At 45.3% G+C, this 27,697-nt stretch overlaps 1 protein-coding gene across 1 annotated transcript; it reads right to left on the bottom strand.

Moving 5' to 3' along the window:
• Positions 1-11,093: 11,093 nt before the first annotated feature.
• Positions 11,094-14,345, bottom strand: LOC123988000. Its single transcript, XM_046286572.1, has one exon. The coding sequence runs from the start codon at positions 14,343-14,345 to the stop codon at positions 11,094-11,096; it is 3,252 nt and encodes a 1,083-aa protein (XP_046142528.1).
• Positions 14,346-27,697: the final 13,352 nt, after the last annotated feature.

Genomic DNA, 27,697 nt, shown 5'->3' with positions numbered 1-27,697 from the left:
GCCGGACGGACTGTCTAGCGTTTGCAGCCAGCGGAGGGCTTGGTGGTCGGTTAGCACCGTGAAGTGGTACCCCTCCAGGTAGGGGCGCATTTTTCGGATCCCCCAGACGATAGCTAGACATTCTCGCTCGGTGGTGGAGTAGTTTCTCTCCGCTCGGTTGAGGGATCGACTGGCGTAAGCGACCACGTGTTCTTCGCCGTCATAGTCCTGGGTTAGGACGGCGCCGAGCCCCTCGCTACTGGCGTCCGTTTGCAGCGTGAATTCCCGGTCGAAGTCCGGGCACGCGAGGACCGGTGCGGTGGCCAGGCGGTGCCGCAATTCGAGGAATGCGGCGTCTTCCTCGGCGTCCCATCTCCAGCGGACCCGCTTTTGTAGCAGCTGGTTCAACGGTGCGGCGAGGTCGGCGAAGCGGGGAATGAACCGGCGGTACCACGAGGCGGTTCCCAGGAAGCGGCGCAACTCCTTGGCGTTTCTCGGTGCTGGGATGCCCTTGATAGCCTGGACTTTGTCGGGGTCGGTCCTGACCCCTTGGCTGGTGACTACATGGCCGAGGTATTTTAGCTCGGTGCGTCCGAAGCAGCACTTCTCGGGGTTGAGTCGGAGGTTGGCAGCGCGGAGCCGTCTGAAGACCTCGCGGAGGTTGGCGAGGTGTTCTTGGAACGTGCGTCCCAGCACGATGATGTCGTCCAAGTAGGCGAAGCACCAGGGGGCCAGTTTGGGCCCGACTACTTCGTCCAGTAGTCGCTGGAAGGTGCTCGGCGCGGAATGGAGCCCGAATGGCATGACTCGGAACTGGAAGAGTCCCCTCCCGGGGACGGTGAAGGCGGTGATGGGCCGGCTGGCGGCGTCCAGTGGTACCTGCCAATAGCCGTTGGCCAGGTCGAGGGTGGTGATGAAGCGGGCCTCCCGTAGTTTGTCTAACGTGTCCTGGACCTGCGGTAGCGGGTATGCGTCTTTCACGGTCCGCTGGTTGACTTGGCGGTAGTCGACGCAAAACCGGTAGGCTCCGTTCTTTTTGCGGACAAGCACGACTGGCGAGCTCCACGGACTGTGGGAGGGCTCGATGATGCCGTCGGCTAGCATTTTGTCCACCTCCTGGTCTATGATCGCCTGCATGGCCGGGTTTCGCGGCGTGTACCGCTGTTTGGCGGGTTCGGCTCCCTCCTTCAGGCGTAGGCGGTGGCTGGCCCAGGTGGTGGTGGGCCGCAAGTGTTGGAATTTCGGCAGTTCCTCGTCCAGGAGCCGTTGCAGGGCCTGTTGTTGAGCCGGGGTGTAGCCGGTCGGTCCGGTCGGTTCGACGGCCTCAGCGGTATCTGGGCAGTCCCACTGGCATGGGCCGATCCGGATACTGGTGCTCATACGGCCCAGCACGTCCATCCCTAGCAGGATGGTTTGGCTGAGGGTGGACAGTACCCCGTAGCGGTGCCGGACTGGTTGGCCGTTGATGGTGGCCTGTACTTCAATTTCGCCCTCTGTGATGGTCTCGGTCCCGTCGGCGACCCGTAGTGTTTGCCGGTGTGGTCGCCAAATATCGCCGTTCCTGCGGCACAGCTCGGCCAGGTCGCTTCTGATGTACGAGCGGGTAGCTCCGGTGTCAACGAGGGCGCGGTATCGCCGCTCGTGGACCAGGAACTCGAGGTGGATGCGACCATCGTCGCTTACTTCTCGGCGGCTGGCGTCTGGTCTGGTTCCGGCCGGGCGGCGCCTGATGGCCCGGCCCAGCGTTGGTTTCCCGCCTGGTGGCAGCGGCAGTCGGTCGTGCGGGTGCCGGCTGTCCCGCAGTAACTGCAGAACAATCGGCCCGGGCGGCGGCATTCGGTCCTGAGATGGCCACGCTGGCCGCATCTCCAGCAGCAGGTCTCTCGGTCGTAGCTGCTGCTTGCCTCGGCCGCGTGGTGTCGGGGAGCCCGGCTGGGCTTCTCGGCCGGTGATGGTGACTGTTTTTGTCGCCTTTGGATCTCCTCGAAGTCTGTGATGAGTCGGAACAGGTCCGACCGGGTGCGGACGTCACCTCGGTGAATGTAGAGGTGGTACTCCGGGAGGAGGTTCCGGTGCAGTCGGTTTAGCTGGTCTGCCTCCGTCAGACCGCCGTGGCGGCGCATGAGGGTTTCGAGCGCCGTGATGTAGTCTCGGGCTGGCTCCCCTGGTCGTTGTTCCCGGCGGATGATCTTCTCCATCAGGTCCTCTGGCTCCTGGCCGGGCAGGTATTGTTCGTAGAACTCCTTCTCGAACTGGCGCCAATCTGACCAGGCGCGGCGTCTATTGAGGTACCACGTGTACGCGGACCCTCGTAGTAGAGCGGGCAGGCCCCGGAGCAGGTGGTCCGAGGAGAGGGCCAGTCCCCCTCGTAGGCCTTCCAATCGGTCCAGGAAGTCCTCGGCATCTCGGCCGTCGAAAGAGACGCCGCTCTTTCGAAGGCTGTCCCAGACCTGGAGGTCGGGCGGCGGGCTGGGTGATCTGGCGGCCGCTGAGGCGGCGCCGTCGGTGCTGGCCGGTTCCTTGGCTGGCATTGTCCGGTGGTGTGCGGCGACTCGGATCCGGAGGTCGTCTATGGTCCCGCTGGAGTCCAAGCCCCAGTCGTCGGCGAGCTTGATGAGTTCTGGTTTGCGGAGGGCGTATATCCAACTGACTTTGTTCATTCGTTCTTTCGCGAGCAGAGTCCCTGTTCGGGCGCCAAATATTTAATAATCTCCTCACATTTTTGAATAAACAGTTTCCATTAGTTTCTAGCACATTAGTGTTTGGATTTCGCTCCTTAACCGCACACCACACGAACCTATAATCCCTAACACACAGAATACGAGTCGCCTTCTAAGGGAACCGCTCTCCCTACAAGTCGGTGCAGTGACGTACTCACTCTGGGTCGTTACAACTCGTTAAATAAAGACTCAAGTTTTCGAACCATCTACAATTAAAAAACTCTTAGTGTAAGGCCATAGTTTCACTCAATAAGAACATTGTCCAACATCCGTACGTCGAGAGGAAGAGAGAGAGAAGGGAGCAATCCATCAAATTAACCGTTTACCGTTTCTGTACATCTAAACATCAGGTGAGTACAATCAAGGTCTGGATTCTCTGTCCTCAGTAATTAAAGGAATCATAATATCTTTTGAATACGCGTTATATTCTCATACTTGTGTACCAATCAGATTTTTGTAAGAATTCATTCTTTTATCAAAATATATAATAGTTATTTATTCAAAATTTGATCATAATTTAGTGCGTACTTTTCCAAACCTTGTATCCAACGAGCGAGAGGCTTGTATAAGTCTAGACCAAATCCGAATCCTATATTATCTTTCCTTCACAAAGAAGGTGTTTAAGCGTTGCGTCGGGTCATAACATACCGCAGAGTAGTCACCTACCACTAGGCCTGCGCCGCACGTAACACTATTAAATGTGTATTACGTATCTGATGCAGATATAGTAATAATGATATTGTTACTAAATGTACATTGATCTGTAGGAAGGTATCTGCATATTACATTATATCCAATGCAGATATACCAATAATGATATTGTTATTAAAAGTACATTGATCTGTGGTAACGAATCAGCATATTACATTATATCTAATGTAGATATACTAAGAATGGTATTGTGATTAAATGTATATTACATATCTAACGGAGATATAGTAATAATGATATTGTTATTAAATATATATTACATATCTAATGCAGATATAGTAATAATGATATTGTTATTAAATGTATATTACATATCTAATGCAGATATAGTAATAATGATATTGTTATTAAATGCATATTTCATATGTAACGCAGATACATTGTTATTAACTGTTCTTTGATCCAGAGGAAGGTATCAGTATATTACATTATATCTAATGTAGATATAGTAATAATGATATTGTTATTAAATGTATATTATATATCCAATGCAGCTACAGTAATAATGATATTGTTATTAAATGTACATCGATCTGTATGAAGTGATTAGTATATTACATTATTTCTAATGTAGATATAGTAATAATGATATTGTTATTAAATGTGTATTACATATATAATGCACATATAGTAATAATGATATTGTTATTAAATGTGTATTACATATCTAATGCAGATATAGTAATAATGATATTGTTATTAAATGTTAATTACATATCTAATGTAGATATAGTAATAATGATATTGTTATTAAATGTATATTACATATCTAATGCAGATATAGTAATAATGATATTTTTATTAAATGTAAATTGATCTGTATTTGGGAATCAGTGTATTACATTATATCTAATGCAGATATAGTAGTAATGTTATTGTTACTAAATGTACATTGATCTGTACGAAGGAATCAGTATATTATTTTATTTCTAATGCAGATATAGTATTAATGATATTGTTATTAAATGTACATTGCTCTGTATTTGGGAATCAGTATATTACATTATATCTAAAGAAGATATAGTACTTTTTCTTTTTTTTTTTTTTTTTAGGAGGAGGGGAAATTCATTTCCGCACACCCGGGGGGCTACCAAATGGTACGAGCACACCCGGGTAGTGTCGGGCTCCCCCGGAAGCAAGTACTCGCTTCCGGGTATACCCACTAAAACCCCTCCTCCATACCCACAGTTAACCCTCGGAGCCGGAACCGTGTTAGCATTACTTCGGCTCCGGGGCTGTGCTACTTGCGCCTTAGTGGCGCGTCTCGGGTCACGAGGGGGGTGCCCCTAGGCACCCCTTTTCACGCTTGTGGCGCAGTATGTCGAGTACATATCATGTATGTCCCACAGTTTCTGGCTGTGGTGCATCACCCCTACGATGTTCTCCGGGGTGATGCTGTCGGCGATGGCGAGCTCCACACCTCTTCGCTTGTCCGCAAAATAATCGCAGACAAAGAAGGTGTGGAGCGTATCGTCCTCCGCTTCGCCGCAAAGCAAGCAGCGAGATGACCCTACCTTCCGCATCCTGAACAGGTACTTGCGGTAGTAGCCGTGTCCTGTCAGGAATTGCGTCAGGCAAAAGGTCATCTCGCCGTGGCGACGCGACGACTACTGGCCCAAGGCCTGTATCAGAAGCCGGGTCCACCGTTCTTTGGAACTAACATCCCAACGCTGTTGCCAGCGCCCGATGGTTCGCTCGCGGGCTTCCTCCGCGGCGTCTGCTCGCCCGATCTCAGAACTCTGGAGATATATCTCCTTTCGCTCTTGGGCGAGTAGATCTATCGGGATCGTGCTGGCAACAACTAGCGCTGCGTCCTCGGACACTGTGCGGTACGCACACGCAACGCGTTGTGCCCCGCGGCGCTGGACGGCGGCCATCCGAGTCCGGTACTTTTTTACCCTAAGAGCGTCCGCCCAGATTTCTGCCCCGTGAAGCAGGGCTGCCTGGACGGACGTCAACAGGAGTCTTCTCTTGCACGGCTTCGGGCCTCCCACCTTCGCCATGAGACAGCTCAGCGCCGCCGTACTCTGCACGGCCTTGTCGCAGACCCTGCGAATATGCTCCCAGAAGGTGAGCCGGTTGTCCAGCATCACCCCCAGGTACTTCGCGGAACTGCAGGTCTGTACAGGCTGAGTCCCGACCATCATCGTGATGGAGGTGGGGATTCTTCTCTTCGTGAGAATCACGATTTCCGTCTTGGCAGCAGCCAACTGGAGACCGTGATCTTCCATCCGCCCGTTGACCCTGCGCATAACTTGGTTAAGCGTAAGTTGGGCCAATTCGGGACTCCGTGCTGTAATGACGGCGGCGACGTCGTCGGCGAATGCGACGAGGAACGCGTTATCGGGCATGTCCAGGCGGAGCATGCTGTCGTATATGACATTCCAGAGGTCAGGTCCCAGCACTGACCCCTGTGCCGCTCCGGCGGTGACGTCCTTCATCCTGATGCCCTGTGTTGTCATATACGACAACCTGCGGTCCCTCAGGTAATCTCTCATCATCGTTGCGAGGTACGGAGGTACCCAGAAGGACCGCTCGAGCGCGTGGAGCATGTCGCTCCACCTAGCCGAGTTAAACGCGTTCCTCACGTCGAGGGTCACGAGGAGTACTATGGGCCTAGCCTTATGACAGGCGGTTTCGGCCTGGCGTACTGCCCCGGTCACCTCGGCGATCGCATCTATCGTGGAGTGCCCTTTTCTGAAGCCGTGCTGCCGGTGGGAGAGGCCCCCGGCTTGCTCAATAGCGGCTGCCAATCACGGCTTGAGCAAGCGCTCCATTATCATCCCCGCTGTGTCTAACATACACAGGGGGCGATAAAATGATGGAGAATCGGGGTCGCCTTTGCCCTTGGGAATCAAAGCAAGGCGTGCCAGCTTCCACCGGGCTGGGAAGACTCCTGCTCTCAGGCACCCGTTGTACATACCGAGCAAGAGGCCAGGGCAGTTGCTTGCAGCTGCCTTAATCGCTTCTGCCGGTATGCCGTCGGGGCCCGGGGCCTTACCGGACTTCATGCTGCGTTCCGCAAGCATGAGCTCCTCGGCGCGGAACGGCGGGATGTCCTTCTCCTCATCGGTCAGTCGGGACTCGACAATGACCGGATGTGTCGGAAAAAGGGCATCCACGACGTTTCGCGCCTTCCTCTCGTCCACGACCTGGGTGGGTGGGCGGAGCTTGCCCATCACGAGCTTGTAGCCCCTCCCACAAGGATCCTGGTCCACTTCGTCGCAGAGCTGCTTCCAGCTGCGTTCCTTGCTCGTCCGGATGGCTTTGCCTAAGGCCTTCTTGGCGGCTTTGTAAGCCGTGGCCTTTTCCGCCGCCTCGGGTCGTCCAGCGGCGCGTTGCGCCAACCTGCGTAGTCGATGGCAAAGCCTCCGGAGCTCGGCGATCTGGTCATTCCACCAATGCCTTTCCAAGGCCTCTTGCGAGGCATGGATGCGTCGCATGCGCGGTGGATGAGCCCCATGGTGGCGTCCACTAGAGCATCCACCGCGCTGACATCATTAGCGTCCTCGGGCACTGGTGGAATGTGCCGAGCGCCGTCGAGCAAGGTTGCGACGAATTTTTCACCGTCCATCTTGGCCGCGTTCCAGCCAGATGGTCGACGCGCGGTAGTAGCTGACTGCTTTCGCGTCACGTCGATGAGCTGGAAGGTGATATATTGATGATCACTACCAGTGAAGTCATCCATCACCTTCCAACCAACGGTTTTGCGGACCAGGTCCTCCGACACCAGCGTGATATCGGGGATCGAATACCCGAAGCCCGGTCGCCGGTACGTTGGTGTTCTACCGACGTTGAGGACGACGAGGCCGAGTCGGGCAGCCATCTCCAACACCAGTTTACCTCTGGTGTTGGATTGCGGCATGCCCCACTCTATGGCCCGCGCGTTAAAGTCTCCGGCGACAATAAGTCCGCCGGGGATATTGCGCAGATGGTCCTCAAGGGCTTCGAGCTTGTCCCTGAATCTCTGGCTACTGTCGTTGGGGGAAAGGTAACAGCTCACGAATGTGGCTTGCTCCGTTGTCACCCACGCGTAGCAGCATCCAGCTCCGCGATTCGCGACCCTTGTAAGGGGGTCGATGACCCAAATCGCCGCGGAGCCGGAGCTGTCTACGTGCCAGTTAGCTCTAATTCGGTAGGGTTCGCTGATGATCGCTACGATAGCGCTGTGCTCCTGAACGAGTTGCGTTAGCAGATCATCCGCGACCCTACTTCTGTTTAGGTTGCCCTGGAAGACGAAGAAGGTCCTTTCCGACCTTTCGCCTTCTCCAGGGCAACCCGAGAGGCCTTGCATGCCCCGGAGCCTGTAATGTGCTCCAGGGGCTGTGCGCCCTCTGCTCCTTCGGAACAGAGGAAGCAACGCGGTTTGGTGGTGCAGGCGGTCGCCTTGTGCCCCTGTTGGCCGCACTTCCAACAGAGGCCGCTGCGGTCCGGCCCCTTGCACTCCTGCTTCCGGTGCCCGAATCCAAGGCACCGGAAGCAGCGCTGCACGTACGTCCGCGGCCGTAGACGGCAACGGATCCAGCCGGCGCGCAGCTTTCCCTTTTCCAAGAGATTTCGGGCCGGCATATCGTCGAGCTCGACGACCGCCATCCGCATCTCACGCGTGTTTGGCGCGAAAACGGCGACCTTGAGCTGACCGATCATGTCGTCGCAGAGTTCGCGCCGCACCGCTTCCTCCACTTCCGCGGAAGTGGCGAGGCAGTCCATGTCCAGGACCTCCAGCCGAACACGACTGGTGAGGATCCTGGCCTCCCCGGACTGCCCCACGGCCTCCTGAATCGCCGTTCGGAGGGCGGCCTGATTTCCGGAACGTTCCAGCTCGAGGAGAATTGCTCCGTCCCTCGTTTTCCGGACCGTGCGGATTACAGTCTCAGATTCCTCGGGGCGCACTTTCGTGCGGATTGCCCCGAGGACTTCCGCGTAGCTCTTGCCCTCCTGCTGGAGCGCGGTCGGTTTTTCCTTTTCTTCTTCGTCTTCTTCTTCTTCCTCGGAGCCGGCGCTTCCGCCGGCTTCAACTTAGTTGCAAACTTAGTTGCAAACGCGGAGATTTCACCGGCGCCTTTTTCTTGCCCCCGCACTTCTGTGGTGCGGACGGGGTTTTTATCTCCTTGCCCTTTTGGGGCACACTCTGGCTACCGGAGGCGTCCTTTCCCCTTTTCCTCTTTGTGACCGTGGCCCAGGACTCCGATCCCTGGGTCCTCGTTTTCCTCCGCTTTTCCTCCTCCGTTTCCTCCGGGCTAGAAAGGGTTGCCCTCGTCCTCTTTTGAGAGGGGGTAGCAACGCCCGGAGTAGAAGGAGGTGGTGTCGCTGGCGACATGAGCGCCGAAGTTTCGAGCGCCCTAAGCGCTTTGCAGCGCGTCATCCTGCTGAGGCAGAGGAGATCAACCAACTCCCCAAGACGGGGGATGCCCTCCTTGACGGGATTGGCGATGTTCCTCTGTTTCTCTGTCGCCGCGTTCATTGCGTCCAAGACCTGACGCATTCGCGTTAATTGGGCGCATTCCACTGCGTCCACCTCCTTCAGTTATCCCCTGATGTCATCTGGGGCAGGAGGATCCGCCACCTTGCTGCCTGTAGCATTATACACTATGTTCGCCAGGTCAGCCACCACCATAGCGCTCCGGTCGTCGGTTAACGACGCCCCGGGGCCCGCTTTCTCACCCCTAAGCGCCGGTACTGAGGTATCCCTCCTCTGCATCGTAGCCGAAGTATTATTTTTGGACTGCTCCATATTTGGTTTCTTAATTCGGGGTTCCTTCCCCTAGTCCATTTGGTCCGCGACTGCTTATTCGTGGCATCAAAGAGAGGCCCTTATTTCGCAGCTAACCAGCATATCTGCTGGCCGGTCCCCTATCCGCCACCTGGGGACGCGCCGCGTTGCGGTGGACGTCCGCCTCCGGAATACAGATCAATGTACATTTAATATAAATATCATTATTACTATATCTGCATTAGATATGTAATATACATTTAATAACAATATCATTATTACTATATCTAAGTTAGAAATATTGTAATATACTGATTGGTTCGTACAGATCAATGTACATTTAATAACAATATCATTATTACTCTATGTGCATTAGATATGTAATATACATTTAACAAGAATATCATTATTAATATATCTACATTAGATATAATGTAATATACTGATTCCTTCATACAGATCAAAGAAGATTTAATAAGAATATCTTTATTACTATATCTTCTTAGATATAATGTAATATACTGATAACTTCCTACAGATCAGTGTACATTTAGTAACAATATCATTATTACTGTATCTGCATAAGATATGTAATACACATTTAATAACAACATCCTTATTACTATATCACCATTAGATATGTAATGTACATTTAATAGCAATATCATTATTTCTATATCTTCATTAGATATATGATGAAATATACTGATTCCCTCCTACAGATCAATGTACATTTAATAAAAATATCATTATTACTATATGTGCATTAGGTATGTTGTATGATCGAAACCGTTCAACTCGAAGCGTTTTCGAATGATCGATGTTCGAAGGCTGGAACGAGAATGCCTGTCCTCTCGATCTCAACTCTCTTCGAATTCGTTCCCCCTTTAGTTTCGGTTCTCGAGTTTTCTAAACAGTCGAGAGCGATAAGGCCGGGTGGAAATTCGGGGAACTGTCGTAATTATTTTACGTTTTGATCGGATGTTTAGGATGAATCGAAGCAGGTTTATTAAATAATGCGTCAAGATTAATCTGATATAAAAAGTGATAGTTTATTTTCGTATCAAACAAGGGAAAAAGCCCGAAGGCGTAAAAAACCCTTGATTATGTTATTTAAAAAAGGGAAAAAGCCCGAAGGCGTAAAAAACCCTTGAATTTGAATTATGTGTTTTGTGTGTGAGTGTGTCGCGTGTGTTATGAAGGATTTCGTGTACACGAGGTCGGGCGCCCATCAGCGATTGATTAATCGCGTGATAGTGGTTTTTTCGGGAAACAGTTCCCGTTGGAGTCTCTCGTGCGAAAAGACGTCCAATTATGATGGTACGGAAACCAGGTTCCGTTGGAGTCTCTTGCGCAGAGAGACGTCCAGCCGTCGTGAGAGACGTTAAATGATGTTTGTTGACGACAAGATTTTAGTCGATCTGATAGTGTATTATTGGAAGTTTGCGTAATCAAGAAAACTGTTTCACCTCGAATACGCGGTATAAAGGTATGATTGTTTGACCGATCGCGACCGAGATTCGTTGACGACTAACTTTTTTGAACGCGATACATTTTCGTCTCCTCACACTTCTAGACGTTATCTCGTTCTCCGAAGAGAACACCTCGGTGGTCCCTATCAGGCACGTTTTATAAACCGTCTAAATTTTAACTAACGCTCGAACATTCTCCCCCCGTTGCGAGTAATGCGAGCAACAAAACGTGAATTCGGTAATGTGTAGTGTAAAAATGTAATTACATGATATGTTAACGGAGTGGTTTTACATGATATATTGATGGAGTGATTTCACTCCACTTATGTCGTATTCGGTAGAGGACATAACAATGTTGCATTTCGTTGAAATGTCCCATTGGCTGTTCGCACAGTGGCGACTCTGACAGCACCGTCACTTCCAGGATGAACATCCACAATCCGACCCAACTGCCACCGCATGCAAGGTTGATTTTTGTCCATGATGATGACCATGTCATTAGGTTTCAAATTGCTGCATGTCTTTAGCCATTTTTGGCGTTTCTGGAGTTCGTTTAAGTATTCGACGTCTCCAAAAATTCTGACGAGACTTAGTGATAAGTCGCCAAGTAGATAGACGGTTTTCTGGAAGAGTCGAATAATCGTTTTCGGGTAACATAGTGAACGGACGGCCGATTAAAATGTGTGCAGGTGTTAGGGCAATCGGATCGTTAGGATCCGACGAAATCGGACACAAAGGTCTGGAGTTTAAAATCGCTTCTATTTCAATTGCGAACGTAGTGAGTTCCTCGTACGTGAACATAAGATCTCCTACGACGCGTTTAAAGTGGTGTTTAAATGATTTTACAGCCGCCTCCCATATACCTCCGAAATGAGGTGTCAAAGGCGGGTTAAAATGCCAGGTTATTTGTTTGCTCAATGTATATTGGTTAAGTTGGTTTTTGAATTCGTCAGATTGTAATAACGAATATGCCTCGCGTAGCTGATTGCTTGCCCCTACAAAATTCGTACCGTTGTCTGAATAAATGTTAGTTGGGACGCCTCGACGGCCAATGAATCGCTTTAACGCACCTAAAAAGCTTTCTGTTGACAAGTCGGATACGATTTCGATATGGATTGCTTTGACAGTCATGCATATGAAAATACAACCATATGCTTTAAGGCGTACCTTGTTTCGCTTCTTCTTTTCTTTAATAAAGAACGGCCCGCAAAAATCTACTCCTACGTTCGTGAAAACCGCGACTTCTTCAACTCGCGATCTCGGCAAATCCGCCATTTTAGGCTGAATCGCGGTAGGTCGGAAACGGAAGCAACGCACGCACCGTCGGACGATTTTGCGTACTTGATTTCTTCCGTCCAATAACCAATAACGCTGTCGCATCGTGTACAGCGTGTTTTGGATTCCCGCGTGCAGGGTTCTTTCATGTGATTCGCGAATGAGAAGGTCGGTGACGTGATGATGAGATGGTAACAAGATTGGGTGTTTTTGTGCGTAACTGATGTCTGCATTTTTCAAACGTCCGCCGACACGCAACAAACCGTGTTCATCTATGAATGGACTCAGATTGAACAACCGAGAGTTTTTGATATCTTCGGTGTTTTGTAATTGATTGATTTCATTTTGGAACTGTTCCAACTGAATAATTTTTATGATTTGTCGCTCGGTTTCTGTGATCTCTTGTGTACAAAGATCGCCTTTATATTGATTTGCGCGGCGCATTCGACGGCAATATGCGATGACCCGTACCAATCTCGTATATGATGAGAATTTCGAAAAAATGTCCGTTTGGACGTTCAACGCGAAGCACATATTTTTCTTTAGGCCGGGGAGGTCGGTGATTGATTTATATGCGCTTATAGGCCAAAGATGTTCAGGCTGCTGAAGCCACGATGGACCCTTGAACCATAATTTATTTTTTAGAAATTCAGCAGGCAACTGGCCACGTGATAAAGCGTCGGCCGGATTTTGTTCGGTGTTTATGTGTCGCCATTCTATGTCGCGGCCAATACCCTGAATCTCAGCGACGCGGTTGGCTTCAAAGGTTTTTAAAACCTGTGGCGACTTTTTAAGCCAGTGCAGTACGATCATAGAGTCTGACCAGAAGATGATGTTATCGAGTTTGAAATTAAAGGTCGAACGTGATTCTTGATAAAGACGAGTTAAAGTTAAAGCGGCGCATAATTCTAGTCTGGGAATGGTTGTTGTTTTCAACGGAGCTACTCTTGATTTCGCGCATGCCAGGCGAACTAACACGCGCCCGCCGCTGTCGCAAGAACGCAAATACAAGCACGCACCATATCCGACCTTGCTCGCGTCACAAAACCCATGTAATTGAATACTTATCGGGTCATCCAGAAGGAGGCGACGGTCTACGGATACTTCGCGAATTAGCGGAAGTTGATCGCTAAATGACGTCCACGTAGTGTGTAACGTGTTAGGCACGGACTCGTCCCAATCGATTTTAGTCTTCCAACACACCTGCATAATCGTTTTTGCGGTTAATAATATCGGTCCCAGTAATCCAAGGGAATAAAAAATTTTAGCTATCTCTGAAAGAATTGTCCGTTTTGTGATTTTAGCAGGTCTCTCGAGCGGTTTGACGCTATACAAGATTTTGTCGCGTCGCGAATTCCACACGGTACCAAGAGTTTTTAGAATAGGATTGTTCTCGACAGCGTGATCTGATCCTAATACCTTCTCATCTATGCTGTCGAGCGCGTGGTCGTGATTCGAAGCCCATTGTCTAATGTTAAATTGACCGCGTTTTAAAAGCGCAATTATGTCATCGCGAATTTTTAATATCTCTGATAAAGAATTTGCTCCGGTCAGTAAATCGTCTACGTAAAGGTCACGTTTTATAATTTGAGATGCTAGAGGGAAATTCGCGCTTTCGTCGTCGGCCAATTGTTTAATGGTCCTAATCGCGAGAAAAGGTGCCGATGAGACGCCAAATGTCACCGTGTTTAATTGAAAAACAGCGATTTTACCCTCGTGGTACCAAAAGATACGTTGAAATTTACAGTCATCCGGGTGAATTATTATCTGTCGGTACATTTTCTCTATGTCGGCCGTAAGAACAAACGCATGCATACGAAACTTTAAAAGATGTTCAAACAATTTGTCTTGAATCGTCGGACCGACCATTAATTTATCGTTCAATGAGAGGCCTTTGTTCGATTTTGCAGATGCGTCGAAAACAACCCGTAGCTTTGTTGTGGTGCTGGTATCTTTAATTACGGCATGATGAGGTAAATAGTATCCCTCTTCACCGTCGTCGACGCTTAACGACATGTGATTTAAATTAATATACTCGTTCATGACCCTTTTATAATCTGAATCGAGTATCGGATTAGATCTCAATTTTTTCTCCAACGCGTGAAACCGCCGAAGCGCGCTTGATCGTGAATCGCCAAAACCTTGATCGCGATCGCGAAACGGCAATCGAACTATATACCGCCCTGACGACTCTCGCGTTGTAGTTTGCGCGTAAAATGCTTCACACAATGACTCCTCTGCAAGTTTCGATTCCTTCGCACTGATGTTGTCTTCAATGACCCAAAATTTCGCGATTTGTTCAGTCAGCTCGCTTAGATTGCACGTGACCTTTTTTGTTTCGAGGGTTCCTTTCGCGCCGCCCACAACGACCCAGCCGAGTTGCGTTTTCTGCATAAAAATTTCGCAATCCTTTCTCGATACATTAATCTGACCGATCGATAATAACGACGTGGTGGCATCTGCCCCTATCAACATATCGACCGCCTTTGGCAAATGAAATTCCGGATCGGCTAAACGAATGTGCGAAGGTATATTAAGCGATTCGCGAGGAAAGATCTCATTCGGTATACTATCAGCAATTTTTGTAACCGTCAAAAATGTTAATGTTTTCTCGAAATCGTTGTATAGCGACCGAAAAGAGATATCGAGCCAATCGCGCCTATTGGAATGCAGCATGATCGCATAGGCGTATTCAATCTTTTTGCGAACCTTTCCGTTACAAAGTGCGCCGTCGCGCAAGTATCTAAGAGTACACGAGCTCGTACAAATTCGTTTTTTGAATTCTTGACTATTACAAGAGCGCTCATTATCAACTGCGATCGCGGTGCATTCAAGACAGTCGATAGCGAGATGTTCGGGAGTCAAATTTTGTTTTGATTCGAATTTTGGGTTCTGGTTGAATCGACTGATGCATTTGGTGCTGTGTCGCTGTTTGGATTTGACGTCTGAGATTTAAAGTAATGCAGCATTGAATGATGATACGAATTGCAATGCTTACAATGCATAGATTTACATGTTCCTTTATGCAATCTGAGACAATTACGACACAATTTATTTTTCTTTACGACTTCCCATCGTTGCGCAATAGACAGTGTCCCGAAAGCTGGACAGCTATATAAATGATGTGTCGATTGTTTGCACTGAACGCAATTACTGCCGGTGGATGTTACGAACGCCCGGGTTCCGACTTGTTCTTTGCGTACCTTCATGGAACGCATATCAGTGCTTGAGTTTGGTCGTTTGAGTACATTTTCCTTCTTTGTACGCGCCTGTTCTTGTTCGTGCGCGAGAATTTTAAATGCGGTTTCCGAAATGAATTTAAAGATTTGATCAAGGGTGGGCATGGTACTTGAATTGAACGTATCTTCCCATTTGTCACGCGTCTCAGTCGGTAAAGCTCTTTCAATGATATGAACGAGTAAATTTTCGTCTATTTGAACATCTAAAGTCTTTAACATGTTTATGTGTTGTCGCACGTCGTCGACAATCTTCGATAAGCCCTTGTACGTGGGCTTCGTTTGTTTTGGCAAATCAAGAATGGAATCGAAATGTCTGTGAATGATTATTCGCCTTTTTTCATAATTTTCTTTAAGCAAATTCCACGCGAGCTGATAATTATCCGCGCTTACGTCCAATACTGAGATTTTACTAAGAGCTTCTCCCCTCAACGAGTCCCTCAAATAAATGAATTTTTCCAAATCCGATATATCCGGACGAGCGTCGATCATAGACATAAACGAATTTTTATAAGACATCCAATTTTGTATGTCCCCATCAAATTTGGGTACCTCGGTGACCGGTAATTTGGCGCGACGTTGTCTTTCGAGCATTGTCGAACTTGCGAAATTCGCGTCACCGACTCGCGACGATGACGGTCCTGCATCACTCAAGTTTGCCATAAGACGTGCAATTTCAAAATACCGCTCGTTAATCTCCTCTGTCTCGTTTAAGACTTCATTTTCCGGCTCGAGAATCGCGAGTTCATCATGCAATTCTTCGTAGGCCCGATACAATTCCGTGATCCTATCAAAACGCAGTTTCAAACTTATTTTGTCGATTCGACCCTGTGCGTGAGCGTTTTCCCATGACGTTAACTTTGATTTGAGCGTTGCACGCTTTTGGGCAATGAATTTCACTCGGCTCATGGTTAATTATACGTTTACGATATCGAATGAACAAACCGTATGACGCGAGATAAACAAAGCGTTCGAGAAATGATATAGTATTAAACTATTCTAAATATGAATATATGGAAACACTTAACTTTACAGAAAACGAAATAAGAATATAAAAATTTTTTTTTTCAAAACGACGCAACTTATATTAAATTTACCTAGTCTAAATCTAAATAAAAACGCGATAAACAAAGTTCTCGACCTTAAAAAAGGCACGCGATAACTGCAATAACTAATAATATCTCTTAAGAATAAAAAATCTTAGCTGACACCGCAGAGCAAACAAATAACCGATATCCTATTGTTAATCATATAGTACTAATAAAACGTTTAAATTTTTAATCTTAAATGATGTAAATTGAAAGCACTTAACTTATATGAGTCCGGCCACGTCTTCCTTGATCGGCAGCAGTGGGTCGGGGGAGTTCTCCTTTGACGGAAACAGGATGTTTTGTAGACTAATCTTTTCGTATGATTGGATTGATGATAATTGTGCGAACACACTCACTTTGTCTTTAAAACACACGCGAACATTCCTCACAGGAGGCACCAAAATGTATGATCGAAACCGTTCAACTCGAAGCGTTTTCGAATGATCGATGTTCGAAGGCTGGAACGAGAATGCCTGTCCTCTCGATCTCAACTCTCTTCGAATTCGTTCCCCCTTTAGTTTCGGTTCTCGAGTTTTCTGAACAGTCGAGAGCGATAAGGCCGGGTGGAAATTCGGGGAACTGTCGTAATTATTTTACGTTTTGATCGGATGTTTAGGATGAATCGAAGCAGGTTTATTAAATAATGCGTCAAGATTAATCTGGTATAAAAAGTGATAGTTTATTTTCGTATCAAACTAGGGAAAAAGCCCGAAGGCGTAGAAAACCCTTGATTATGTTATTTAAAAAAGGGAAAAAGCCCGAAGGCGTAAAAAACCCTTGAATTTGAATTATGTGTTTTGTGTGTGAGTGTGTCGCGTGTGTTATGAAGGATTTCGTGTACACGAGGTCGGGCGCCCATCAGCGATTGATTAATCGCGTGATAGTGGTTTTTTCGGGAAACAGTTCCCGCTGGAGTCTCTCGTGCGAAAAGACGTCCAATTATGATGGTACGGAAACCAGGTTCCGTTGGAGTCTCTTGCGCAGAGAGACGTCCAGCCGTCGTGAGAGACGTTAAATGATGTTTGTTGACGACAAGATTTTAGTCGATCTGATAGTGTATTATTGGAAGTTTGCGTAATCAAGAAAACTGTTTCACCTCGAATACGCGGTATAAAGGTATGATTGTTTGACCGATCGCGACCGAGATTCGTTGACGACTAACTTTTTTGAACGCGATACATTTTCGTCTCCTCACACTTCTAGACGTTATCTCGTTCTCCGAAGAGAACACCTCGGTGGTCCCTATCAAGCACGTTTTATAAACCGTCTAAATTTTAACTAACGCTCGAACATATGTAATATACATTTAATAACAATATCATTATTGCTATATCTGCATTGGATATGTAATATACATTTAATAACAATATCATTATTGCTATATCTGCATTGGATATGTAATATACATTTAATAACAATATCATTATTGCTATATCTGCATTGGATATGTAATATACATTTAATAACAATATCATTATTACTATATCTACATTGATACCTTGATACCATAGATACCTTGCTACAGATCAGTGTACATTTAATATCAATATCATTATTACTATATGTGCATTTGATATGTAATATACATTAAATAACCACATCATTATTACTATATCTACATTAGATGTAGTGTAATAACTTGATACCTTCCTACAGATCAAATAACATTTAATAAGAATATCATTATTACTGTATCTGCGTTATATATGTAATATACACTTAATAACAATATCATTATTTCTGTATCTGCGTTAGATATGTAATATACATTTAATAACAATATCATTGTTAGTATATCTACATTAGATATAATTAAATATACTGATTTAATCCCACAGACCAATGTACATTTAATAACAATATCATTATTACTATATCTGCTTTAGATATAATGTAATATACTTATCCGTTCCCACAGACCAATGTACATTTAATGACAACATTGTTGATACTATATCTACAATGGATATAGTGCATTATACTAATCCCTCCCCACAGATCAATGTACATTGTAACGTGGTGACACCCGTCCCCCCCCCCGTTGCAATCGCTGCGCTTCCCCCACCCATGCGCCCACCTAACACTAACCCATAACCCTTCCCTCACCTCACCCCTTTCCTCCCACCCACCGGTGTCGGACAGTTGGAGGCGACGGACTGGCACAACGAGGACCACCCTCAACAGGAGCTTCGATGCCGGCGACAGATCCACCCCTCCAGCAAATAAGGAGCAACGTGGAGTTTCCAGAAATTATGATGAAGTGGCCCAAATTGACGAAAACGTCCACCCAGAGCCATCTGTCGCCGAGCCCGAAGACCTCAGCCCACCCGTCACAGCAGGAAGTCCGTCAGCCCCATCGACCCCGATCACCGGTGTATCGAGTATCGATAATCGATCAGGCCCGTGCCGAAAAAGGCCCCCTTCCAAAACCCCATCCCCTCCCAAAATTACCCCGCGACGGTCTCGTCGTCGCGGCGGCGACGACGAGCCGTTAATGAGCCTAAGGCTACGATATAGAGAGCGTTACAGAGAGATTTTTGATCGAGTGAGATTAAGGAAGCGATTTTGAGGAGTGTTAGAGTATGAGTTTAGTGTGAGGCGTTTTGGGTGAGCCCTTTGATTATATTAATTACGATTGTATTGTTTGAGTTCGGCAACGACCACCTTTTCGTTTTGAACCCCCTTTTTATAAAACTGCGCGTAACGTGCAGAGACCCCGCGAGAACCCATCCCGACCCTGCACCTTCCTGTCCTCCACTATTTCCTCCTCGCGCACTCCCCCGCGAAAATGTACGGACGAAAGTGCCCGAATCCCCGCTACTGTGTATTCCCCAATACACCTTTCTTTCTTCTTTTGAGTTTCGGTTGCCACAATCAGTGGCTGGCGCCCAACGACAATTTCGTATTTGGCGACTTGTATTTTGCGACATCCGTTTCCTATAGAGTGAACCCCCGAAAGGGTCACAACATATAATAACAGTATTGATATTACTATATCTACATTAGATATGTAATATACATTTAATAACAATATCATTATTACTATATCTACATCAGATGTAATTTAATATACTGATTTAATCCCACAGATCAGTCTACATTTCATAACAATATCATTATTACTATATCTACATCAGATATGTAATATACGTTTAAAAACAATATCAGTATTACTACATCTACATCAGATGTAATTTAATATACTGATTTAATCCCACATACCAATGTACATTTAATAAAAATATCGTTATTACTATATCTTCATTAGATATAATGTAATATACTGATCCGTTCCCACAGATCAATGTACATTTTATAACAACATCGTTGATACTATATCTACATTGGATATAATGTAATATACTGATCCCTTCCCACAGATCAATGTACATTTAATAACAGCATCGTTGATACTATATCTACATTGGTTATAATTTAATATACTAATCCCTTCCCACAGATCAATATACATATAATAACAATATCGTTATGACTATATATCAATATCAGATGTAATTTATTATACTGATCCCCTCCCACAGATCAATGCACATTTAATAACAGCATCGTTGATACTATATCTACATTGGATATAATGTAATATACTGATCCCTTGCCACAGATCAATGTACATTTAATAACAGCATCGTTGATACTATATCTACATTGGTTATAATTTAATATACTAATCCCTTCCCACAGATCAATATACATATAATAACAATATCGTTATGACTATATATCAATATCAGATGTAATTTATTATACTGATCCCCTCCCACAGATCAATGCACATTTAATAACAGCATCGTTGATACTATATCTACATTGGATATAATGTAATATACTGATCCCTTGCCACAGATCAATGTACATACAATCACAGTATCGTTATTACTATATCTACATTAGATATGTAATATACATTTAATAACAGTATCATTATTACTATATCTACATTGGATATAATGTAATATACTAATCCCTTGCCACAGATCAATGTACATACAATCACAGTATCATTATTACTATACCTACATTAGATATGTAATATACATTTAATAACAGTATCATTATTACTATATCTACATTGGATCTATTGTAATATACTGATTCCTTCCCACAGATCAATGTACATTTGATAACAATACCATTATTTTTATATCTACATTAGCTATAGCGGAATATACTGATCCATTCCAACAGATCAATGTACATTTGATAATAATATCACTATTACTATATCTCAATTAGATATAGCGTAATATACTGAACCGTTCCCACAGATCAATGCACAGACAATGACAGTATCGTTATTACTATATCTGCAGTAGATATCATGTCATATACTGATTTATACCCACAGACCAATGTTCATTTAATAACAATATCATTATTACTATATCTTCATTAGATATAATGTGATATACTGATCCCTTCCCACAGATCAATGTACATTTAATAATAACATCGTTGATACTATATCTACATTGGATATAATGTAATATACTAATCCCATCCCACAGATCAATGTACATATAATAACAGTATCGTTATTAGTATATCTACATTAGTTATGTAATATACATTTAATAACAATATCATCATTACTATATCAACATCAGATGTAATTTAATACTCTGATTTGTTCCCACAGATCAATGTACATTTGATAACAAAATCTTTGAAACTATATCTACATTGGATATAATGTAATACAGTAAAACTTGGATATATGCAACAGAAGTTTGTCTGGATATATGCAACATCGCTATCCCCTCCACTTGGGGGGATCCCCCTAAGCCGGACCGAGCCGCTCGGCGAGGAAACCGTGTAATATGATCCGACCGTAATATCGGTGTGACTAATACTAATTGAACGATAAAACTTTTTTATTTTTAACTTTTTCTTAATGAAACTTTTACTAACGCATTGGTGAGATTTTTCTGATTAAAATGGTACCAAACACGATATGATTTGGCTACATATGTATAAGGCAGGCCGTACACCAAAGATACATGAAACACGCAACATGCAACATGCAACACGTCGCATATTGTGTACGAACGTAGAATAGGTAACGCGGCACGGTACAAACGATTTGTACGGACGCAGAATCGACACCCCGCTTGGATATATGCAACATTAAATGCCCAGAATCGACACCTCGCTTGGATATTTGCAACGTTTAAATGCCCAGAATCGACACCTCGCTTGGATATATGCAACGTTTAAATGCCCAGAATCGACACCTCGCTTGGATATATGCAACGTTTGAAACCCGAGTCGACGCCGCAACCGGTTTTCATTTCCAATCCTCCTTTGCTTTTCGCCAACTTTTAACATCAATTTTAGCAAGTAATTATAATTCAAACTATATCGTGTTTGGTATCATTTTAATCAGAAAAATTTCACCAATGCGTTAGTAAAAATTCCAGTAAAAAAAGTCAAAAATAAATAAGTTTTATAGTTGAATTAGTATTAGTCACACCGATACGTTTCGGCTCTTTCCTTTGATCATCGGACCTCTCTCTTTCCACCACTGTCTGTCCTTTTCTACGTTCACGCTTGGCTGCTCGTCGCGTGTAACCCGAGATTCGACACCTCGACTGGATATATGCAACGCCTGGGTCCCAATGTTTGTTGCATATATCCAAGTTTTACTGTATACTGATTCCTTCCCACAGACGAATGTACATTTAATAACAATATCATTATTACTATATCTACATTGGATATAATGTAATATACTAATCCCTACCCACAGGTGAATGTACATATAATAACAGTATCGTTCTTACTGTATCTACATTAGATATGTAATCTTTATATATATATTTCTTCTGTGCGTGTGTATGTGACTGAACTCCTCCTAAACGGCTGGACCGATTTTGATGAAATTTTTTGTGTGTGTTCAAGTTGACTCGAGAATGGTTTCGATTCACAATTCGGTCCACTACAAAATGTTTTTTCAATTAATTTTTTATTTTTAAGTTGTTGATCTTCGAATGTTTTACATTGGATCCGGCAGACAGCGCTGCGATCGCGGTGACAAAAACATAACAAATCGCAATATGACATAGCCTATGTCCATCTTGAAGAATAAGCAGTCCAATAGTGCAAATTTCATTAAAATCCGTTTAGCCATTTAAACGTGAAAAGGAACAAACGATCAGACATTTTCACTTTTAAATATTAGTAGGGATAGGGCCAGGGAAATAGGGATAGAAATAAGGAAGTAGGTATAGTGTCACGTCTGGGAAAATTTTACAAATTTGTCCCCTCACGTTCCCTTATCAAGCCTTCGGGTTATAGGAGTCTCCTCATGTAAGGGACGTAAGGAGGGCGAATTACTGCTTCACCTTTTTCTTATTTTCTCCTCGGCTCTGTGGTTTCCCATCAAGCCTTCGGCTTCTAAGAGACTTCTTCATCTGGGAAATGCACAGGGAAGAGTTTGAGCTTGTAATTATTCTATTTTGTCTTTCCTATCTTTTATTCTCTTTACATTTACAAGGAGGAGTAATAACTAAAGAAAAGAATTACGAATTACACGCTATATTAATAATCCGAATTTTGAACTATCGCGACTGTGTGTGTGTGACGATTGTTCGACTACTTTATTTTATCAGGAGCGACCTGTAAAGCCTTTCGGGGTTGTGAGAGCCTCTCCATTCAGGTCGTTACCTCGCGGATAGATACCGCTAATTTTTCCATCTTCCTATTATATTTGGTCGAGCGATTCGTCTAACACTAATGTATCAACAAAATTCCGTTCGAAATTATATTTGAAAGTCCAACTGTAAATCAAAGGAAAAACATCTTTTCTGATCGAATCACTTTCATAAAATAGATTAAGTATCTTTACCCTTGTAAACCAGTATTGTTTCGAATTGAATTCATTTACTAGTAATTATCAGTATTATCAAAAATTAACAGCATTAAATTCAATAGTCATTTTCAGTTTGTATTACTTTCAATAGTTTTTGAATTACCTCTCATTTTTGCACACTAAACAGCATTAACATTTCTTTCAATTACCATCCTCATTTCGTTACATCCAATCTAACGCCAACACAACGTTTCAAGGAGGGACCCGTACGGGACCTAGAACACTGACGAACCCAACGGAAATAAATATCTAATTTTCCGTCTTTTAAAATTGTTCTGATCGTAGAGGACGTTAACGCGTCATACGCGGTCAGAGCTGGTGGCAGCGAGACCTTTCTCATCGCACTAATTAATCAAATCAAGAAAAATTAACAACTGAAATCTTTTCATTTTCTTCCTTTCTTTTTTTTTAAAATCTTTTACGTTGCGCACTCGCCTCGCATCACGCAACGTAACAAATTTTGGTGGCAGCGATGGGATAATTCAGTGTTCGCTCAGTGAAATTTGCGTGTTGGTTGTATTTTTCATTATTATAATACTATTCTATAAATTTCTCTATAACCTTTGATTTGCAATTGAGGCGAAATCGGGATATTTTTCGTATATTGGACACCCCTTTTGCCACATTTGTCGCTTACTGCGTCGAAAATAACATATTATTGCAAATTGCGAATGTTTATTATGTTTTTGATATATGTATTTATATTTTTGTGTGTTGCGATAATTGTCCGCCTTCAAAATTAAACAAAAATTTGATAATTCATTAAATTCAGTTAAATATTCATTTATTGGTCTTATTTATTATTTAAATTATTTATTTCTATTTATTTTTCCGTTATTTATTACTCTATTTATTTTGTGTTTTGTTATTCATTTTTGTGTTTCTATTAATTTATTTTGTGATTTTCTATTTTGCTTATCGGAACGAACAATTATCGCATATTTTCGTTTTGAATACGTTGTGCCATCATTAATTGATTACTGTGCAAGATTTTTCGTATTATTTGTGTGCATTTATCTTTGCTTGGTATATTTTTGAAATCTGAAACTTGAAATTACAAATTTGCAATATGCCTGATACGCCGACTAACGCGGGTGCTAGCGGAAGCACCTCGCAGACGGTCCGCGATGACGACGGCGATCTTTCGACTACGGTACTTGAGAGCTTCGCCGTACAGCAGGCCGCCCATTATGTTCCAATTTTTGACGGTCGTAACATTCGTTTGAGGTATTTTATCGCGGAAATTCAATATCACTCTGAGAGTTTACCAATGGAGGCGCGCAATAGAATCCAAGGAACGAGATTCCTCGTACTCGGAGATTTAATCAAACATCTGAAAAAACGATTTACGCCCGAGAAAACGTTTAACGATTACTATCAACAGATTGTGAACATCCGTATGAAACGCGACGAGTCGGCTTACGCGTTTCACGATATAATCAGGGCCCTGCTCGTGGGAATCGAAGACTTAATTAAAGTCAGGTCCGGTTGTAATTACGCTCATTTGATGGACCCAGTTCGAGCTACGGCCTTGGAGTCTTTTATCTGGGGGCTACCGGATGATCTCGCGAGAGCAGTAGACGCGCGAGTACCGAAAACGTTGTCAGAAGCCGTAGAAATAGCGGATCGCATACAACATCGGTATCGAAATAGACCAGGATCGTCACACGAATCGCGGCGATCAGAGTATGAATCAGATTATCGTCGCGAGTATAGACCGCGATATGAGTATTACAGTCCGGGTAGGAGTTTTGCTAGACGTTATCCACGGTTCGATTCTTATTCTCCGGTAAGGAACGAGTCCCATTCGCCGGTTCGGCAGGGATCGTATTCGCCGGTAAGACCTCCACCGAGAGAATTTAATCGAGCTCTGGGCCCTGTTAGAGCTTCTGAAACCGAGTCGCGAAATGCGCTACCGCGACGGACGCTTCATTGTAAAAGTTGCCGTTGTGGCAGTCCAACGTACACGCGACCAAACGCTCACTCGCGTTCGCCAAGTCCGGAAACACCGCCGATTGAAACTTCGCGAACACAAAGCGAGTATAGATCGCGTTCTCCGTCTTTGGAGCAGCCAGTAGCGGGACCTTCCACCTCGTTCCGTCATTCTCCAACTCCATCTCCAATCGCAAAGGAGCAATGTTTAAACTCCGACAGGACTCGCCGGGTCGACGCGACGACGAGTCAAAAGTCGCCCGAGCGTCACTTAAACAGCAAAGTTCAATTTCAGAAAAAGTTCTAGCGATCGAAACGAAGCGCGACACCCCGATCGTCAGAATTCCGTCGGAAGACTTAGAGGATGGGTCCGCGAACTTTCTCGTTGACACAGGCGCGGAAATCAATTTAATAAAGATAAATTTACTGCGTTCTTCATATTCAGGGGAAACCCGTGCACTTCCATGTAGTAAGATCAAATTTTCCGCTAAGAACGGACGGAATTCTAGGTCAAGAATATCTGCGACAAGAACAGGCTGAAATCTCATTCGCGCATAATACTTTGGTCACTCGAACTGACCCTATTAGACCATATCGATTTCTGGACGAAAGATCATTAGATTTCTCTGATTGTAAAACGTTAGAACCGCGTACTTATACCATCAAAGCGCGTTCCAAACAACCGATCGCGATCAACGTGGTTAATAACGTCCTGAAAGAAGGGTACCTACCCTTATTGGAGACGGTGGGCGGACTGTTTGTCGGCAAAGCCGCCGTATCGGTGAACGACCAGGGCGTGTGCCACGTCCTTGCTATAAACACCTTAGAACGCGACCTCGAGCTAGTAGTACCACCACAAGAACTGGTACCGTTCGACTACCACTGCTTTCCTGAAGAGTCGGACGAGTCGTCGGGTTCGGATCGCGGAATACCAAACGCGAATTCTTTAGATCGGGTCTCTGAAGTAATGGACAAACTACGGTTGGAACACTTCAACTCAGAAGAGAGTAGGCATGTCGAGGAAATCGTAGAAGAGTATCCGGAGCGATTTCATCTGCCTACGGATAAACAAGAAGCTACCACGTTTATCAAGCATAATATCCCTACGGTAGATGAAATCCCGATAAACACACGTCAATATCGGTTTCCACCCGTACATAAGGAAGAAATCGAGCGCCACATATAATAACAGTATCGTTAATACTATATCTACATTAGATATGTAATATACATTTAATAACAATATCTACATCAGATGTAATTTAATATACTGATTTAATCCCACAGACCATTGTACATTTAATAACCATATCATTATTACTATATCTACATTGGATCTAATGTAATATACTGATTCCTTCCCACAGATCAATGTACGTTGAATGACAATATCATTTATACTATATCTACATTGGATATAATGTAATATACTAATAGATTCAATTTCTCCAGATGTGATTGCAGCGTTGGACGAGCTGGTGGTTCCGATGGCAAGCAAGTGGTCACCTTCGTCAGCACGTGTGCTTGAATGGTGACTGAGAGCGGTCTGTAGTTGGAATGGAGGGTAATATTGACCACTCCATTCGTCTGCGAGGTCCTTGCTCCACCAACTCCGTGGACATCCAATGAGGAGCGTTGTCTTCTGAGTCTAAACTGCGATACCAATGACTCTGAAATCAACGAGACTTCAGAGCCTGAATCGATGAGTATTCTTACTTGCTGCACTGCGAGGTCAGTGTGCACTCTTGCGAGTGCCGTTGCTAGAAGTGTGGTCCGTGGTCTGCGTGGTCTGAGTGCGTGGGCTGCGTGGTCCATTAAGGCGTGGGCTGAGCGGACTGCGTGGGCGGCGACGACTGCACCGACTCTTCAGCGAGGTGCCGAATGGAGTGGTCTGAGTGGTTTGTGCAGGTGGCGGAGCCTGAGAAGGTAGGGATGCGGCCGGCTTCCCGACCGGGAAGCTAGAAATCAGCACTCTCGCCAGGTCACCACCGTGGAGAGCAGTGTGGTGTTGCTCGTTGCACAATTTGCAACGCTGTGTGGTGCTACAGCTGCTCATGTTGTGGTGCCCCAAGCAGTTGACACAGAGTGCCTGGGCTTTCACCACGTTGAACGCCGGACAAGCAGACAAGAAATGAATCTTGCTGCAGTGCGCACACGGGTATGGTCCCGAAGTTCAGGCTCGCTGCGTGGTCGATGCCCCAGCAGAAGCATTTGACACGGTTGGCGTTGGCGTGGTTGAGACAGCGTGGACTGCGGCTCGCTGTGGCGCCAGCCTGATGTCACGACTGGCTGGTCGTCCTGACGCGGTCTGCGTGGGCTGAGAGGCTTTCTGTGCCGCCATCCGCTCCAACTGCTCCAGCGTGCGTGCTCGTGCCAGTAGGAAGCGTGGGAATTCTTCCATGGTGGGGTACTCACTCTGCGTTGACAGCGAGGACTCCCACCGGTCTCGAGTGTCTGTATCGAGCAGTCGCACCAGGAAACCGAGCAGAAAGCAGTTGTGCGGATCGTGGAGCTCGAAACTTCGCAACGACTGCTGCGTTTCACCAATGATGTTGGTCATCTTGATGAGAGATGCCGATCTCCGCTGTTTCATCGGCTTCAGATTGTAAATGCGGACCAACTGTGACTGGACGTTGATCCGCTTATTTTCGTATCGCTCATCCAGCAGCTGCCATGCGC

This window comes from Osmia bicornis, chromosome 7, assembly GCF_907164935.1.
Source record: "Osmia bicornis bicornis chromosome 7, iOsmBic2.1, whole genome shotgun sequence".
NCBI classification, from domain to species: Eukaryota; Metazoa; Arthropoda; class Insecta; order Hymenoptera; family Megachilidae; genus Osmia; species Osmia bicornis.
This window is presented reverse-complemented; position numbering and strand designations above follow the sequence as displayed.

Coding starts and splice junctions, on each gene's coding strand:
- LOC123988000 (XM_046286572.1), bottom strand. CDS start 14,345: ATGTTGATAGGGGCAGATGCCACCACGTCGTTATTATCGATCGGTCAG.